This window comes from Eriocheir sinensis, chromosome 17 (genome assembly GCF_024679095.1).
Source record: "Eriocheir sinensis breed Jianghai 21 chromosome 17, ASM2467909v1, whole genome shotgun sequence".
NCBI classification, from domain to species: Eukaryota; Metazoa; Arthropoda; class Malacostraca; order Decapoda; family Varunidae; genus Eriocheir; species Eriocheir sinensis.
Genome location: NC_066525.1, coordinates 21320495 through 21339323, shown reverse-complemented (window position 1 = coordinate 21339323; position 18829 = coordinate 21320495). Strand labels below are relative to the sequence as shown.

The following is an 18829-nucleotide window of genomic DNA, read 5'->3' as shown; positions in this document are numbered from 1 at the left end:
AATAATAATAACAATAATAATATTATAATTTAATTATAATATTAAAAATAGCAAAAACAACGAGAAATATACAAATTACTATGGCACCAATTCACCGCATCATTTATATACATCATGGCACATTATTACCTTCCCACCCGTCCGTTCATTCCCTCCCTCCCTCCCCGCCACGACTCCTGTCCTCGCGTCAGTCCCAATGTCAGTACATTTTCCACTCAACGTCATTTTTATAGTTTCTGCATTTTTTCGCCTTGTTTGACATTGTTTTATTACAATATGCTTGTAATACTCGAATCTCGCAATTAGTTTCGCTTTTTCACACTCATGATTTTTGTCAGGTTTGGTCATTCGTTCTTTTGTCTCTATAATAATTCCTCTTTTTTCCCAGGGTTCTTCCATCACGTGACGCCAGGGGGATTATGGTCTTTACTTTTCTCGATTTCATTTCATGCATGTCTTTTTTTAGGCGTTACATTCATCACGTTTCCTGTATTTCGCTCCACGCACGAGTCTCTAGCCTAATCATCACCACCACTATCTCCAGTCACCACCGCCACCACCACCATCACCACTACCCCGCCACCGGAACAAGTATCATCACCACTATAATTACCCTATTACCTTTCTCTCCAGTAGCTATACCACCGTAGAATAGCACTGGAAATATCATTATTATTATTATTATTATTATTATTATTATTATTATTATTATTATTATAACTAATATTAATAACCTGTTCCATGATATATGCAAATACTCTGTGATTCCGGCAGATGTTTGGCGGCACACACACACACACACACACACACACACACACACACACGCACGCACACACACACACACACACAAACACACACACACACACACACTAAACGTATTTTGTTCGCTTTAATGAATATGAACACTGATAAAAAAAAATAATAAACATACAAGACCATCAATATCAACTACTGAGGCCAGGTGTTTTAAAGTGATACAAACGCAAACTATATCACTGAAAAATAAATTACAAAGCTCTCCATTAATAAGCAAATCAAGTCTTCCGCAATTATCATTGGGAAAGGAATAAACTCGCCCTTATAAAACCCGGAGACAGCTCATCCTCAGTAGATTATTTCCATCCCCGTATCAAAAGTCATCCCTTTCCCGGCCATTGATCACAGAGGGAGGAAGGTGGGAGCAGGAGGAGCTCTGGAGCAGGGGAGAGGTGGAGATGGCGGGGAAGAGGAGAGGGAGGAGGTGGATGAGGAGTGGAAGCCGGCAGACGAGATAGGGCGAGGCGGAGGAGGGAGAGAAAGGAGGGAAGTATGGGGAGGGATGAAAGCAAAATTATATAACACAGAACTAGTGGGGATGACGAAGGGGAAGAGGAAGAATGGGGAGCGGTAAGAGGATAAGGAAAGGGGTGTGGGGGGTACTGAAGGGGGGCCGGCTGGGGGGTTTAAAAGGGGTAAGGAGAAAAGTCATATGGTGGGGGAGGGACAAAGACAGCGAGAGAGTGGGAAAGGGAAGGGAGGACAAGGGGAGGAGACAAGCTAGCTAGAGGAAGTGGCACATCGCTAGTCATATTATTACCTAGTTTTTTTTTTTTTTTTACAACAAAGGAGGCAGCTCAAGGGCACACACAAAAAAGAAAACAATAATAAAAAAGCCCGCTACTCGCTGCTCCTAAAAAAAGAAACAAAAGAGGTGTCCAAAAGCAAGGTCAAATACGGGAGGAGAGATGTCCTGATACCCTCCTCTTGAAAGAGTTCAAGTCGTAGGCAGGAGGAAATACAGATGAAGGAAGATTGTTCCAGAGTTTACCAGCGTGAGGGATGAAAGAGTGAAGATGCTGGTTAACTCCTGCATAAGGGGTTTGGACAGTATAGGGATGAGCATGAGTAGAAAGTCGAGTGCAGCGGGGCCGCGGGAGGGGGGGAGGCATGCAGTTAGCAAGTTCAGAAGAGCAGTCAGCGTGGAAATATCGATAGAAGATAGAAAGAGAGCCAACATTGCGGCGGAATTTAAGAGGTAGAAGACTATCAGTATGAGGAGGAGAGCTGATGAGACGAAGAGCCTTAGCCTCCACTCTGTCCAGAAGAACTGTGTGAGTGGAGCCCCCCCACACATGAGATGCATACTCCATACGAGGGCGGACAAGGCCCCTGTATATGGACAGCAACTGTGCAGGGGAGAAGAACTGGTGGAGACGGTACAGAACGCCCAGCCTCGAGGAAGCTGATTTAGTAAGAGATGAGATATGAAGTTTCCAGTTGAGATTTTGAGTTAAGGATAGACCGAGGATGTTTAGTGTTGAGGAAGGTGATAGCTGGGTGTTGTCAAAGAATAGGGGATAGTTGTTTGGAAGATTGTGTCGAGTGGATAGGTGGAAAAACTGTGTTTTTGAGGCGTTGAAGGACACCAGGTTCCTCTTGCCCCTATCGGAAATAATAGTAAGGTCTGAGGCTAAGCATTCTGCAGCCTCCAGCCTTGAGTCGTTAAGTTCCTGTAGGGTGGGTCTTCTATTAAAAGAAGTTGAGTAATGCAGAGTGGAATCATCGGCGTAGGAATGGATAGGACAGTTCGTTTTGGAAAGAAGATCATCAATGAACAACAGAAAAAGAGTGGGAGATAGGACAGAACCCTGTGGGACACCACTGTTAACAGATTTAGGGGAAGAGCAGTGACCGTTTACCACAGCAGAAATAGAACGGTCAGAAAGGAAACTGGAGATAAAGGTACAGAGAGAAAGATAGAAACCGTAGGAGGGTTGTTTGGAAAGCAAAGATTTGTGCCAGACCCTATCAAAAGCTTTTGATATGTCCAGCGCAATAGCAAAGGTTTCACCGAAACGGCTAAGAGAGGATGACCAAGAGTCAGTTAAGAAGGCTAGGAGATCATAAGTAGAACGCCCCTTGCGGAACCCATACTGGCGATCAGATAGAAGGTCAGAAGTGGAAAGGTGCTTTTGAATCTTCCGGTTAAGGATTGATTCAAAAGCTTTAGATAGACAAGAAAGTAAAGCTATAGGACGGTAGTTTGAGGGATTGGAGCGGTCACCCTTCTTAGGCACAGGCTGTATGAAGGCATACTTCCGGCAAGAAGGAAAGGTAGATGTTGACAGGCAGAGGCGAAAGAGTTTGACCAGGCAGGGTGACAGCACGGAGGCACAGTTTTTAAGGGCAATAGGAGGCACTCCATCAGGTCCATAAGCCTTCTGAGGATTGAGGCCAGAGAGGGCATAAAAAACATCATTTTGAAGAATCTTTATAACAGGCATAAAGGAGTCAGAGGGGGGATGAGTAGGAAGAATATGCCTAGAATCGTCCAGAGTGGAGTTTTTAGAAAAAGTTTGAGAGAAGAGTTCAGCGTTAGAGATAGATGAGACGGCAGTGTTGCCGTCAGGACTGAGGAGTGGAGGGAAAGATGAAGAAGTGAAGTTGGAGGAGATGTTTTGGGCTAGATGCCAGAAGTCACGGGAAGAGTTAGAGAAAGCAAGATTTTGGCATTTTCTATTAATGAAAGAATTTTTGGTTAGTCGGAGAACAGATTTGGCACGATTTCGGGCAGAAATGTAAAGTTCATAATTAGCATTAGTTTGAAGGCTCTGGTACCTTTTGTGAGCTGCCTCTCTATCATTGACAGCACGAGAACAAGCGTGATTAAACCAAGGCTTTTTAGCGTGAGGAGTAGAGAAAGAACGAGGAATGTATGCCTCCATTCCAGAGATAATCACCTCTGTGATGCGCTGAGCACACACAGAGGGGTCTCTATCCTGGAAGCAATAATCATTCCACGGGAAATCGGAAAAGTACATCCTCAGGTCGTCCCACCGAGCTGAAGCAAAATGCCAGAAGCATCGCCTCTTCGGTGGGTCCAGAGGGTGTACAGGAGCGATAGGACAGGATGCAGAAATAAGATTGTGATCGAAGGAGCCCAACGGAGAGAACAGTTTGACAGAATAAGCAGAAGGGTTTGAGGTAAGGAAGAGGTCTAGAATGTTGGGCCGGTCTCCAAGACGGTCGGGAATACGTGTAGGGTGCTGGAGCAACTGCTCTAAGTCGTTGAGGAGAGCAAAGTTGTAGGCTCGTTCACCAGGATGGTCAGTGAAAGACGATGAAAGCCAAAGCTGGTGGTGAACATTGAAATCTCCTAGGATGGAGATTTCAGCGAAGGGAGAGTGGGTCAAGATGTGCTCCACTTTAGAATTCAAATAGTCAAAGATTTTTACATAGTTGGTGGAGTTAGGTGAGAGATAAACAGCACAGATGTATTTATTAATAGAATGACAATGAAGTCTTAGCCAGATGGTAGAAAATTCAGAAGAGTCAAGGTTGTGGGCACGAGAGCAAGTGATGTCGTTGCGCACGCAGGCGCAACATCCAGCTTTGGATTGAAATTTAGGATAGAGATAGTAGGAAGGAACAGAGTAGAGATTGCTGTCAGTTGCATCAGAAACCTGTGTTTCGGTAAGGAAGAGAATGTGTATATGTTGTGTGAATGAAGTGTGGTGTGGATAAATTTAGGATCTGTCTTTAAAGAGCATGCTGAACTACTCTCCGGTGTTGGTGAGACAATAGGGAAACGGTTAGTGAGGACATGGGAAGGGTCTTTGGAGGGCTTCAGCTCCCTTCTCACCTCCCATATATACCTCACCGGGAGTGGCTTGCGCCCGTTCGGTAGGTGTCTTCCTACCTACTCCAGCCAGAGCATTCATCCCATTAAATTCCTTCCGATTTCTTTACTGTGGGGACGGTTAGCGACTAGCGTTAGTGGTTTGTCTTAGATGTGTGCTTTATTTTCAAGGGTTTTGTTCCTGATCGTCATTTGTTGTCCTTAGTAACCCGTCAGGTAAATCTTAGGAATAGCGGCTCCTAGCGGGTGCGCGTTTAGGGCACGGTGTCGTGATAATTACAACATTTCTAGCACGTACGGCGGGGTTTTGACAAGCGGACAGGCGTGTTTATGTCACAAGGGGTGTATTTTTCCACGCTGGCTTCACGATTTCTTCCAAGTCGATGGGTGATGAGACTGCGAGCTCCGGGTTGAAGAAAAGGAAGAGCCCGCTCGGAAAAATACACCCCTTGTGACATAAACACGCCTATCCTCTTGTCAAAACCCCGTCGTACGTGCTAGAAATGATTCCTAAGATTTACCACCCGTCAAACTACAGCTGTAATGAGGACGACCTAATAGTCAATATTTTACAGCACAATGAGCCTGGTGACTGGGGCAGGTTCGTCATATTTAGAAGGAATACTGAAGTACCCTCAAGAATAGTTAGGCTACAGGAATAGGACGGGAATTCAGGTGTTAGAAAATATATATAAATAAAAACGAAAAACCACGAGAGAGAGAGAGAGTGAGAGTGAGAGAGAGAGAGAGAGAGATACTGTAAATATACAAGCACTCGTACTTTCCACGCACCATACGTGACTGCAACAGCCTCCCTCAACAGATTTTAGACTGCGATACAATAGACTCATTCAGAAAACAAATACACACTCACTTGTCACCACAACACACCAACACTAACAACAACAGTTGATTCACTTCCCTCCCCTGCACACTCGGCTCCCCCATTCCCCCAACAGCCAACACAAATATGCGTGTTATGCACCTGAAAGGTGCCCTGCGCAATATATATCCAGATCCAGATATAGGAATAAAAAATAAAAATAAACACTGAAACAAATGTAGGGAATTAAAAGGTTACGTTAAGTGAGGTAACAGTTTCGGCAATTTGTTTAGGCTGTATGGGTCGTGGCGAGTGACCACGCGCCTGGCAGCTTCACTTGGGCCCGCACACAGCGACACTCGGCTCGGAACACCAACACGGATCACAAATGAGCTCAGAATACTTAGCTCGTTACATCATTACCGGAAGCCTTATGGACGCGCTAGGAATGACAAACACGAAATAATTCTAGTTTAAAACAACCATTTAGCAAAGTCAAACATTCATTACGTCAAATCAACACATTATCGAGACTTGCTACGGCTTGTCTTGCTCCCCATATGACACCTCTCTCCCGCCCCATCAACCCCCCCTCCATCTCTCCTCCCAGCAGCCTGAGGTACGACGACTTTATATCACTCCCTCACACTCACGCTTCCCGCCCCTTCACACCCTCATTCCTCATTTGCAGTATGTCAGCGTGAGGCCCCGTTCACGTTACACACACGCACGCCGCCCCGTCCCTCTCGTCTGGGCGGGAGGAAAGGCGACTCTCAGATACTTCGATCACCGCCGCGGCGTCAACATCACCGGCCAGGTACCGATGACGTCACGGCCGGCAGCCAATCCTTGCACGGAACAACCTCTATCAAATATTATTTATACGTCTTTAGGTATCTTCATTTCACTCCCCAGGTGGTTATATACATGGACAAGCTTCATAATCACTGTAATAATCAAGAATAGTCGCACGGGAAGGAGCAAACTGGCAGGACAAGGCTTTAGACGGCAGGGCACTAACTCCATCCTACCCACCGGCCTCCCCTGCCTCAGCCATGGCCTGTACACTGCGTCCCTTCCTGCAAGAAACACCACACCGTTCCTCACCTTGATCCTCGCGTAGGACCGCCTCAGCGCGCCGCCGCCCGCCACACACACGAGCGACACACCCGCCGGGGACCCCTACACGCACGGCACACGGACACACCACACCCTCCCTCACTCAGGGACGCCGCGCGGCACTCTGGGCTCGGCGTGACGTGACGTCACCGATGCGCCTTTGTTTTACCCTCAATGTCCGATGGTTTTGTCGACATGGTTACATTGACACTTTGGTCGCTTTCCATCGAATAATAAACATTGCTATTGAAGTTTGCGACTAAATAAATAGTTTATTCCATTGCTTAGTTAAATAACAACACTAAAATATCATTGCATTCCCGACGTTACCTCTGAGAGTTGGCAACACAAGGCGCTTTCCCTCTACGTCAGTGCCTCGCCACTCGTTATTACTGCATTCCTAAATATTTCACTATAAACGAAGGACTCCTCTCCAGACTCCATGCTATAAACCATTCCTCTGCATGAGGCGGCGCGGGGATCACTGTTCACCATCATAATGACTTGTACGCCTCACGCCTGCATGATCACTGCCACCATGGAGACACATCATTCACAGGCTTGCCAACACTGATGACAGGTACATAAGAACATAAGAACATAGGGAAACTGCAAGAGGCCGAGTGGCCTACACAGGGCAGCTCCAGAATTCTCCCCACTACTCACGATGGGTGAGGTGTAGTTTCAGGGGTTACAGGTACAGGCTTGAATCCTCGTTTACCTTCGGTACGGGCGTACGCTCCAGTACCCTGTCTCCTTACTGCACCCACACCTCACTGCCATCTGTCATCCTCGTCCATGTAGTTATCTAGTCTACTCTTAACAAGCTATCGTCCCTACACTAACTTTGTGATTGCTGAGTCTATTACATTCCCCACCACCCTATTACTAAACCAATGCTTGCCTATATCTCTCCTAAATCTAAAAGGTATACTAATAAGGCCCTCATAACCTTATAACCACTTCAAACAAAGTTACTCCCCTCGTACACACAACCAGGTGCTCTTCCTTCCCAGGTGTCACGAATCAGACAAAAGCACCTGATATTCCTCTAATAATTTCATCCCTTAATTAAAACCAGGCACCTCATCAACCATTACATCAATTAAACAAAACACACATTTATCCCGCACTACGTACAACAGGTTTTCCCCTCCCCAGGTGTCGTGGATCAGGCGCAAGGACCTGCACGTGCTGACCACGGGTAACTTCACGTACACGACGGACACAAGGTTCCGCGCTCTGCACCTGCCCGGCTCGCCCTTCTGGAGCCTGGAGGTGGACCGGCCCGCCATCACCGACTCTGGCCTCTACGAGTGCCAGGTGTCCACGCAGCCCAAGATATTCCGCCGCTTCAGGCTCAGCGTTGTGGGTGAGTGGAGGGGGGGAACAGGGGGTATAGGTTTGTGGGTGTGTTTCGGGTGGAGGAAGGGTGGGTATAAGGTGATGAAGGTGGGTATAGGATGTGAGGATGTGTTTCGGGTGGAGGAAGGGTAGGTATAAGGTGATGAAGGTGGGTATAGGGTGTGAGGATGTGTTTCGGGTGGAGGAAGGGTGGGTATAAGGTGATGAAGGTGGGTATTGGGTGTGAGGATGTGTTTCGGATGGAGAAAGAGTAGGTATTTGGTGATGAAGGTGGATAGTTTTTTTTTTTTTTTGGGGGGGGGGGAGAGGGCCATCAGCCCTGGCTGGGCTATTAGGCCATGGGTAAAGGGTGAGTGGGTGTGTTTGAGGAAGGAGGGATGGGCACAGGGCGTGTTGGAATGGAGAAAGGGTGGTTACAGAATGTGAGGGTGTGTTGGAGGTGGAGGAAGGGTGAGTGAGGTCGTTGTCGTCGTTGAAGATTTACCACTCAGAGGGGGAACGGGCCTTTGTCCGATGCGACGACCCGTCGCTGTGATGGCAGGTTGAAACCCTCCGGCTGGCGTGCCGTCTGGCGTGCCAGGCGGGAAAACGGGTGTATGAGGCAGCCCGTAGCAGAGGAGAGCGAGCAACTCATCAGTCTATAGGTGGCCCAGAGGCCGGGAGAGTTGCTCGCTCGACGAGTGCTGGCGTTCCACTGGGTGAGTGAGGTGTGTGTGTGTGTGTGTGTGTGTGTGTGTGAGGGGGGGGGGGAGGTATTACGCGGATAAATGATTATGAAATATTACTCGTCTGCAGTAGGCTATGTACTGTGCATTTTTTGCTGTCACTCTGTAAAATTAGCTTTTCTTTTGCTTTATACCAAATTTTACTATTACTTTTAAGCAAGCAAGCCTAACTATTTAACTAACCAACCAACCAGCTAACTAACTACTAACCATATAAATAAATAACCATCTAACTAACTTACGAGCTAACTAAATTACCAGCTAACTAATTAATTAACCAATAACTGATTACTGAACCCACCAACCAACTACTAACAAATTGACTAAGTAACAGTGGCGTGTGGTGCAGATGGATATGTTAATTAATAAGATGGCAGTGCGTGTGTCTGGGTGTATGGTGTGATGGTGTGGCCTGAGTGTGGGGAATTATTATTTTTTTCTTTTTTTTTGGCCATCAGACCTGGCTGGGCTATTAGGCCATGGGGAATGAGGGAGCAGGACGGGGCAGGGAGGAGGAGGAGGAGGAGGCGGGCGTGGAGTGGGAGGGATACATGATGGCTTGATTGGCTTCTGTCTTACGGGTAGGCAGGGAGCAGTGTTAGAGGAAGGTGTGGGGGGAAATTAAGTACGTAAAGTGAGTCCGCGTACGTAGATTAGGGTTGAGAGTTGCTGGCGGTAAAGTGTGAGGAGGTTTGTTGGAATGTGTGGGGGAAGGGGAAGGAAAGAGGAGTGAGCTTACTTGGTGTGTGTGTGTGTGTGTGTGTGTGTGTGTGACACACACACACACACACATACACACTGGTGGGGTGTCTCCTAGTGGGAAGACGGGAGGGGGAGGGGGAAGCGCTTAAACTCACGACAACTGAACTTGTACAAATTACAAGTTTAGTCAGTCTTCGCTCTGGAGATGGCGGGTCAGGGGGAAAGAACATGAGAGAGGACATCTAGCTCATAATTCAACCAGGCAACTTAGAAGTAATTATAGGGGAGTAACAGAGGGCGGGCTAAGAATCTTCTATACTAACAGCAGGAGCCTCAGAAACAAGATAGACTTACTAAGGGGTGGAGGTTGTTCAGAAATTTTTGACAAAATAGCGATCATTGAGACATGGATAGACACTGCCAATAGTAATTTTAGATCGGAATTTGAAATAACGGGTTATCAGATGTTTCACAAAGACAGAAGGGGCAGAAAGGGAGGTGGAGTTGCACTATTTGTTAAAGACTCACTTAAATGTTTAGTTAACAATTCAGTCAAAACTATAACATGGATTCAGAATCAGTTTGGGTGGACGTTTACAAAGGGCAAGAAAAACTAACTCTAGGAGTTCTGTACAGGCCACCCAACCTTAACAGGTAGGACACGAGTATATTACTACAGGAGATTGGCAAGGCGAGTAGGAGTAAAAATGTCTGCATAATGGGGGACTTTAATTATTGGAATATAGACTGGGAAGACCTAGTGGGTGACCTGGAAGCCGAGGATTTTCTTGAAGTTATATAAGATAATATCCTTAAGCAGGTAGTTACTGAGCCTACCAGAGAAGATAACTTATTCGACTTAGTCCTGACTAATAATGGAAACTTGCTACATGAGCTGAAGGTGGGCGGAGAGTTAGGAAATAGTGACCACGGAACGGTTCGTTTTAGCTTAGACTGGGCGGTAACCCACGAACCAAACCCAGTGTTAGTGCCAGATTTTAGAAGAGCAAATTTCGAGGGGCTTCAAAGACATCTTGAAGGGGTAAACTGGGATAATTTAGGGATTCATGAGGGCCAGAACTGTGGGTTAGAGAGCCAGGAGAACCAGGTAGAAGTGTCTTACAATAATTTAGTTAGAGTAATAGTAGAGGGGCAAGGACAGCATATACCACAGCGAACACTTAGAAAAGAAAACAATGACCCTAAGTGGATGACTCGTGGACTAAAACACGAGATAGGGTTAAAGAAGGGAATTTATCAGAAAATAAAGAATGGTGAAACACATCTCAGGGGCCGGTATGTCGAAATATCTAGATTAGTGAAGAAAAACACCAGGATAGCAAAAAGGAATTATGAGATCAAAGTAGCAAATGAGGCGAAAAGTAATCCTAAGGGCTTCTTTCAGATGTATAGAACAAAAACAAGGGAGAAAATTGGACCGCTGAAAACAAACACAGGGGAGCTAATGGAAAATTACGAAAATAGGAGCACATTGCTGAACGACTAGTTCCTTTCAGTATTCACACAAGAGGATCGAACGACTATTCCGGAAAGGGTTCAGGTGTACGAGGGCGGGGATGGCGATAAATTGAGGGATATAATCATTACCAGGCAAGTAGTTCAGGATGAGATAGATAAGCTTAAGAAGAATAAGTCACCAGGTCCTGACGGGATATTTCCGAGTGTATTAATAGAATTAGGTGATGTACTCAGTGACCCACTAACGGACATCTTTAAGATGTCGGTAAATACTGGTTATGTGCCCAGCCTATGGAAAGTAGCTAATGTGAAGCCGATTTTCAAAAAGGGGGACAGGTCAGCTGCTTCAAACTATCGCCCAATTAGCTTAACATCGGTTATAGGCAAGATGCTGGAGTCCATAACAGCCAGGAACATTCGGGAGCATCTAGAGAAACATAGCTTAATTCACGACTCGCAGCATGGGTTCACTAAAGGTAGGTCATGCCTCACCAATCTCTTGTCCTTCTACAATAAAGTATTTCAGGCGTAGACAAAGATGAAAATTATGATGTAATCTATCTTGATTTTAGTAAAGCGTTTGACAAAGTTCCTCACCAACGATTGTTACTTAAATTACAGGCTCACGGAGTAGAGGGTAAAGTTTTGAACTGGGTCAAGGCGTGGCTTAGCAATAGGAAGCAAAGAGTGCAAATCAATGGTAAAAGATCTAACTGGGGATGTGTTACTAGTGGGGTCCTACAAGGTTCGGTATTAGGTCCACTTTTGTTTATTATTTATATCAGTGACTTAGATACAGGAATTAGTAGTGATGTCAGTAAGTTTGCAGATGATACCAAGATCGGTAGAGTAATTGAGTCGGATCAGGACGATAGTATTTTCCAGGATGAATTAAACATTGTATGGCTGGGTGAATAAATGGCAGATGGAGTTCAATGTAGGGAAGTGCAGTATTCTGAGTGTAGGTAGGAACAACCCCTCTCAAAACTATTGCTTAACCCTTAAACACATCCGGGGGGCGGATCGGACCCCACTATATTTTCTCAATGGTAACACAGCCGCCTCATTGGCGCCAGACAGCTGTGATACCTGATAGCTTTTGTGTTCTCTTTGATGTTATCGATGTTGTGTGCATACCGCTCTCGCTCTTTCCGTGTCCAGTGTAGAAGCGATTGGTGCCCGTTTCGACCCCACGTATGTGTATACGTAATACAACATTGTAATACGTGAGTCACCCAAAAAAACTTATATGTATGTGTGTGTGTGTGTGTATATATATATATATATATATATATATATATATATATATATATATATATATATATATATATATAGATCTATATATATATATATAGAGATATATATATATATATATATATATATCAGGAAGCTAAATCAGCTTCCTCGAGGTTGGGCGTTCTGTATCGTCTCCGCCAGTTCTTCTCCCCCGCGCAGTTGCTATCCATATACAGGGGCCTTGTCCGCCCTCGTATGGAGTATGCATCTCACGTGTGGGGAGGCTCCACTCACACAGCTCTTCTGGACAGAGTGGAGTCTAAGGTTCTTCGTCTCATCAACCCTCCTCCTCCTGCTGATAGTCATCTACCTCTTAAATTCCGCCGCGATGTTGCCTCTCTTTCTATCTTCTATCGATATTTCCACGCTGACTACTCTTTTGAACTTGCTAACTGCATGCCTCCGCCCCTCCTGCGGCCCCGCTGCACACGATTTTCTACTCATGCTCATCCCTATACTGTCCAAACCCCTTATGCAAGAGTTAACCAGCATCTTCACTCTTTCATCCCTCACGCTGGTAAACTCTTGAACAATCTTCCTTCATCTGTATTTCCTCCTACCTACGACTTGAACTCTTTCAAAAGGAGGGTATCAGGACACCTCTCCTCCCGAAATTGACGTTTCTTCCGGCCACCTCTTTTGATTCCTTTTTTGGGAGCAGCGAATTGCGGGCTTCTTTTTATTATTGTTTTCTTTTTTTGTGCCCTTGAGCTGTCTCCTTTGTTGTAAAAAAAAAAAAAAAAAGTATATACATATATATATATATATATATATATATATATATATATATATATATATATATATATATATATATATATATATATATATATATATATATATATATATATATATATATATATATATATATATATATATATATATATATATATATATATATATATATATATATATATATATATATATATATATATATATATATATATATATATATATATATATATATATATATATATATATATATATATATATATATATATATATATTTATATATATAACGGGCACTGACCGTTCAAGATGTACATTCCCAATAAGCCTGCCAAGTATAGACTGAAACTTGTTCTTATAACTCACAACACAAGGGAGTACCTATTGGGGCTAAAACCGTATTTGGGGATGGGAGATCCACCAGCTCAAGGAAACCTCGGCCTGGGACACTTCCTGACGAAGGAGCTGATTACGTAGATCATATTATAACACCAACAGGAACGTAACTGTGGACAACTGGCTCACCTCAGATCCCTTTGCAGTCCTACATATCCACCGTCTGCAACATCCCCATTGATGTTCAGCGTCCTAATGGAGCAATGGAGCAGGCGGTGTTGTTCAATATGAGCTCTCGCATAGTACGGTGCAGGAAATGTCCGCGGAAAGATGTTAGGAAAAGCCATAATGTGTGCTTTAGTTGTATAAGGAGGCTCTCTGCAGATGCCACATCCTCCTTCAGTGCCTTGACTGCATTCCTCAAATGTAAGTAATAATATTCTATGAATTGCAACTGTACTAATGTACATTTGTACAAAAATACTCCAAAGAATTTTTTTTGTTCACTAATAAAATACCAACTTTTTGGACAGCTTTGCCTCAGAACTAGCAGTGGTGCCAGAATGCTAGGGGCACATCAGCTGCATCCCACACTCTCAGGCTGTACTTGGGACACGCTACATGGGAGTACTTGCATGGGAGGGCCTGATACAAAATGTATTGTGAACAGGTGTATTATTTTTCATGAGTTTTGGAGATTTTTTTGGGGGGGTATCCAATCTAATAATTACTTATCAATTTTCACATATATTTGTTTCTCCAGAAACAGGATTAAGTTTGGCATTGCCCATGGTGCTTTTAGTTTGAATAAAATGCAATTATAAATATTTTTTTTCATTTTTCAAATGTTGTTGGTCTGCATGGACCCGCGTATGTGTTAGTGTATAATTTAATAGGGTATGTGTTTAAGGGTTAAATGACACTCTCATAAGCAGGTCTGGATGCGAGAGAGATTTAGGGGTCTTAGTGAGCTATGATCTCCGTCCAAGGACACAATGCATTCAAGCTAGAAATCGAGCAAATAGGGTACTGGGATTTATTTCAAGGAGCGTAAGCAACAGAAGCGCCGAAGTCTTCCTCAAACTATATTTAGCATTAGTTAGACCTCATCTTGACTATGCGGTTCAGTTCTGGTCATCTTACTATAGAATGGATATCAATATGTTAGAATCAGTGCAGAGGAGGATGCCTAAGATGATTCAGGGGTTGAGAAACTTGCCATGCGAGGAAAGACTCAAACAGTTGAACTTGCATTCTCTAGAAAGGCGAAGGGTGCATGGAGATATGATAGAGGTTTATAAATGGATGAAGGGCCTTAATAAGGGGGATATTCATAAGGTTTTGTTGGTAAGAGAACCGGGTAGGACACGAAGTAATGGGTTTAAACTGGATAAATTCAGATTCAACAGGGGCATAGGCAAAAATTGGTATACTAACAGGGTTGTGGATGGGTGGAATAGGCTTAGCAGTCATGTGGTGAGTGCCAATACAATTGTCACATTCAAAAATAGATTAGATAAATTCATGGACAGCGATATTAGGTGAGGTTAGATACACGGGAGCTTAGGTTCAAAGGAGCTGCCTTGTACAGGCATACCGGCCTCTTGCAGACTCCTGCGTTCTTATGTTCTTATGTAAAAATGGTCCTCTTGTATTACAATCGGATTTTATTGCATTTTGTAAAAAATCCCACAAATTTCCGACAAAAATTTTATTCCCCGACTCCTCCCACGTAGCCTCGTTTCTCCCACTGATTTGTGGGAAATTCCCATGAGTGGCAACACTGGTGTGTGTGTGTGTGTGTGTGTGTGTGTGTGTGTGTGTGTGTGTGTGTGTGTGTGTGTGTGTGCTAGCATGGGATGAATGTATATGGATGACTGAGGGCTAAGAGGATGAGACGGTGAGATACAGACAGGAAACGAGGGAGGAGGAGGAGGAGAAGGAAGAGGAGGAGAAATTTAAGTAAGAGGATGTAGCTGCCAGTGGCTTTAGGTAACAACTTACTCGAAAAATCAACCACGGGGGGAATATCACGAAGAAAAAATAAGTCAAAATATGTAAAAAAAAAAGAGAGAAAAAAAAAGAGGGGGAGACGAGAGGGCATGATGAAAGGATGGACATACTTTCACAGAAGACTTAGAGATGAACAAGGCAAAAGGAAAAGGATTAAGAACAGTGGGGGAAGAGAAAGATAAATGAGGGAGAAAATAAAAACATAAGAACACAGGGAGACTGCAAGAGGCCGAGTGGCCTACACAGGGCAGTTCCAGATTCCTCCTATTATTCGTGATGGGTGAGCTGTAGTTTCAGAGGTTACAGGTAGAGGCTTGATCCTCGTTTACCTTCGGTACGGGCGTACGCTCCAGTACCCTGTCACCTTACTGCACCCACACCTCACTACCACCTGTCATCCTCGTCCATGTAGCTATCAAGTCTACTCTTAAAAGAAGCTATCGTCCCTGCACTAGCTATGTGATTGCTTAGTCTATTCCATTCCCCCACCACCCTAATACTAAACCAATGTTTGCCTATTTCCCTCCTAAATCTATACTTTTCTAATTTAAATCCATTACTGCGTGTTCTATCCTGCTGGCTAATTCTCAGAACTTTACTTATATCGCCTTTGTTGTAACCCTTGACCCATTTCAATACTTCTAACAGATCTCTCCGCGCTCTTCGTCTTTCTAGCGAGTGTAAGTTGAGATGTTTCAGCCTATCTTGATATGGGAAGTTCCTCAGTCCCTGAATCATCTTGGTCATCCTCCTCTGAACTGATTCTAGCCAGCTGATGTCCATTCAGTAGTGTGGGCACCAAAACTGGACAGCATAATCTAAGTGTGGCCTAACTAACGCTAAATAGAGTCTGAGGATGACCTCTGCACTTTTGTTGGTTACCGTCTTGTTAATAAAGCCTAATACCCTGTTAGCCCTATTCCTCGCACTAATACGTTGCTTCCTTAGTTTTAGGTCAGAGTTCACTAACACTCCCAAATCCCTTTCACACTCTGATCTGCCTATCGCTGTGGAGTCTAAACTATACCCGTTTAATGAGTTCCGTGTTCCTACACTTAGTACGCTACACTTGGTGATGTTAAAATTCATCTGGCATTTCTCTGACCAAGCTGACAGTTTGTTGAGATCCTCCTGCAGTGCTCTAGCATCCTTGTCCTTATAGTGCATCCTATTTTGGTGTCATCCGCAAATTTACCTATGTCACTAGTTATCTCATTGTCTATGTCATTGATGTAGATAATGAATAAAAGCGGGCCTAAAACTGAACCTTGAGGAACCCCACTGGTAACATTACCCCATTCAGATTTTTTTACCGTTAATGGTAACCCTCTGTTTCCTGTCGCAAATCCTTCCCTCCTATTCCATGAGATTATTTATTAACAGTCTCTGGTGAGGTACCTTATCGAAGGCCTTACTAAAATCAAAATAAACTACATCGTAACTCTCATCATTGTCAGCTGCCTCGTATACTCTATTGTAAAAGGATAAAAGATTAGTAAGGCACGACTTTCCTTTAATAAACCCATGCTGTGAGTCGTGAATTAAATTATGTCTCTCAATATGGTCCCTAATACTATCTGTTATTATTGACTCAAGCATTTTATCTATAACTGACGTCAAACTGATCGGTCTATAGTTTTGCAAAGATTTGTCTCCCTTCTTAAATATTGGAATAACGTGTGCCTGCCTCCATGAAACAAGCACCACTCCTGTGTCTAGCGACTTCCTAAAAACTTCAGTTAGCTGCCCATTGATGTCAGATTTACATTCTTTTAATACCCTGGGAAAAAATTTCATCTGGCCCTGGCGCCTTAGTAACTTTGAGTATATATATCTCTCTAATCACGACCTCCCTACTTACGTTGATGTCATTTAATCCTCCTACCTCTTCTCCCCTGTAGATCTGTTCTCTCTGAGGTATATCGTCTAATCTTTCTCCGGTTAATATAGTTAAGAAATATCTGTTTAACGTCTCACTCATTTCCTCATCTGTATCTAACAGTATTCTCCTTGATCTTAAAAAAGTTGAAAGAAACCCTTTGGATTGTTATTTGCTTCCCTGGCAATTCTAATCGCATAATTACGTTTTGCTATACGGGTGCTTTTCTTAACTGTTCTGGCTAAATCGTTGTAACTGTCCCTTAGGTGAGTTTCCCCCCCTCTTGATTCTAAAATATAATCGTCTTTTCCTTCCTATTTCAGTTTTTAGCTTGTCTGTCATCCATCGCGGGTATTTAATTACCTGTTGACCTGACTCTCCTGTGAGATATCAACTGTTCCTGACCTAGTTTAATCTCCCTGATTAGACTACTGTACTCATCCTCCAAGCTACTGACCTGACTAGTGACCTCACCGGAGATTAACGCCCCTTCCTGCTCTGGGTCCTGACCTACTTCTGATCCTACTCCCCTAATCCTTTGCAGCTGCTTTCTTAACCCCTCGTAGTCCGCCTTCCTGAAGTCAGGTATTAATGTGTTGTTACTGCTGACTCTTTCCTCCCATTTAATATTAAATATAATTTCCTTATGATCACTGTTACCTAATGAATCCTCAACCTCTATGTTGCTTATTATGTCCTCTCTGTTAGTTAAGAACAAATCCAAAATATTTTCTTCCCTCGTTGATGTTCTAATTAACTGCTTAAGGAAACTATCCTGTATCACATCTAACAAATCCTGCGCCTCCTGGTCTCCTGATAAGGTATCCCACTCTATGTTCCTGTGATTAAAATCCCCAATTACACACACGTTCCTATATCTTGACGCTCTACTAATTTCCTGTAAAAGGGATTGGCTACTGTCCCTGGCAAGGTTGGGCGGTCTATAAAGTACTCCTATGACAAGCAGTACTCCTATGACAAGCAATATATAGGGCGAGAAGGTGGGGAAGTAAAGAGAAGTGTGAAGGTAGTGAGATGTGATGAAAGGAACATTGTTAAACGAAGAGATGGAAAAGAAAAGAAGGAACAGAAGAGAAGAAGAAAAGAAAAATAATTGAAAGGAATGAAAATGAAAAGATAAAAAGTAAAAGAAGAAAGGAAAGGTATAGCAAAAAATATGGGTCAGGAAGAAAAAGAACGAGAAGAAGGACGGAAAAAGAGAGAGTACAGGAAACACAAGGCTAGAAAGGAATGAAAAAGAAACTTAAGGAAGAAAAGATAGAGAAAAAAACACGGTTACAAAAAAAGAGAGGAGGGAATAAACTAAGGGAAATAGTGATACAAAAAAATAATCAAGAAGGCAAGGAATTAAAAATGAGGAGCTGAGAAAAAAGTGACAGGAAGAGAGAGGAAGGCAAGAGAGAGATAAATAAAAAAAGGACAGGCCTAAGGGTGGAGCGAAGCGGCGAGGTGTGGCAGCAGGAAAGGGGAAGATGACGAGAAGCTAATGGCTGAAGATGGAGTGAGGGATGGAGTGGAGGGGAGGGAGGAAGAAGGGGGAGTGGATGAGGGAAAGCGTGAGAGGAATGGTTAGGTTACAAAGGAAATAAGAAAACAAAAGAAAGGGGAACGGAAAGCAAGCAAGAGGAAGAGGAAGGAATGGAGGGAAAGAAAACAATGGAGACGAAAGAGAAGAATGATAAATAAGATGACGAATATGATAAAAAGGGGATATAAATAAAAGAGAG

The 18829-nt window shown here is 43.7% G+C and overlaps 1 protein-coding gene across 1 annotated transcript in view; it reads left to right on the top strand.

The window, feature by feature from the left end:
- The window catches only part of LOC127000131 (uncharacterized), a 109862-nt gene that overhangs the window by 51482 nt on the left and 39551 nt on the right, over positions 1 to 18829 (top strand). The window contains exon 2 of the mRNA XM_050863550.1: positions 7722 to 7932. Coding sequence (XP_050719507.1) covers positions 7722 to 7932 — 211 coding nt within the window. The remainder of the gene's footprint in view (positions 1 to 7721; positions 7933 to 18829) is intronic.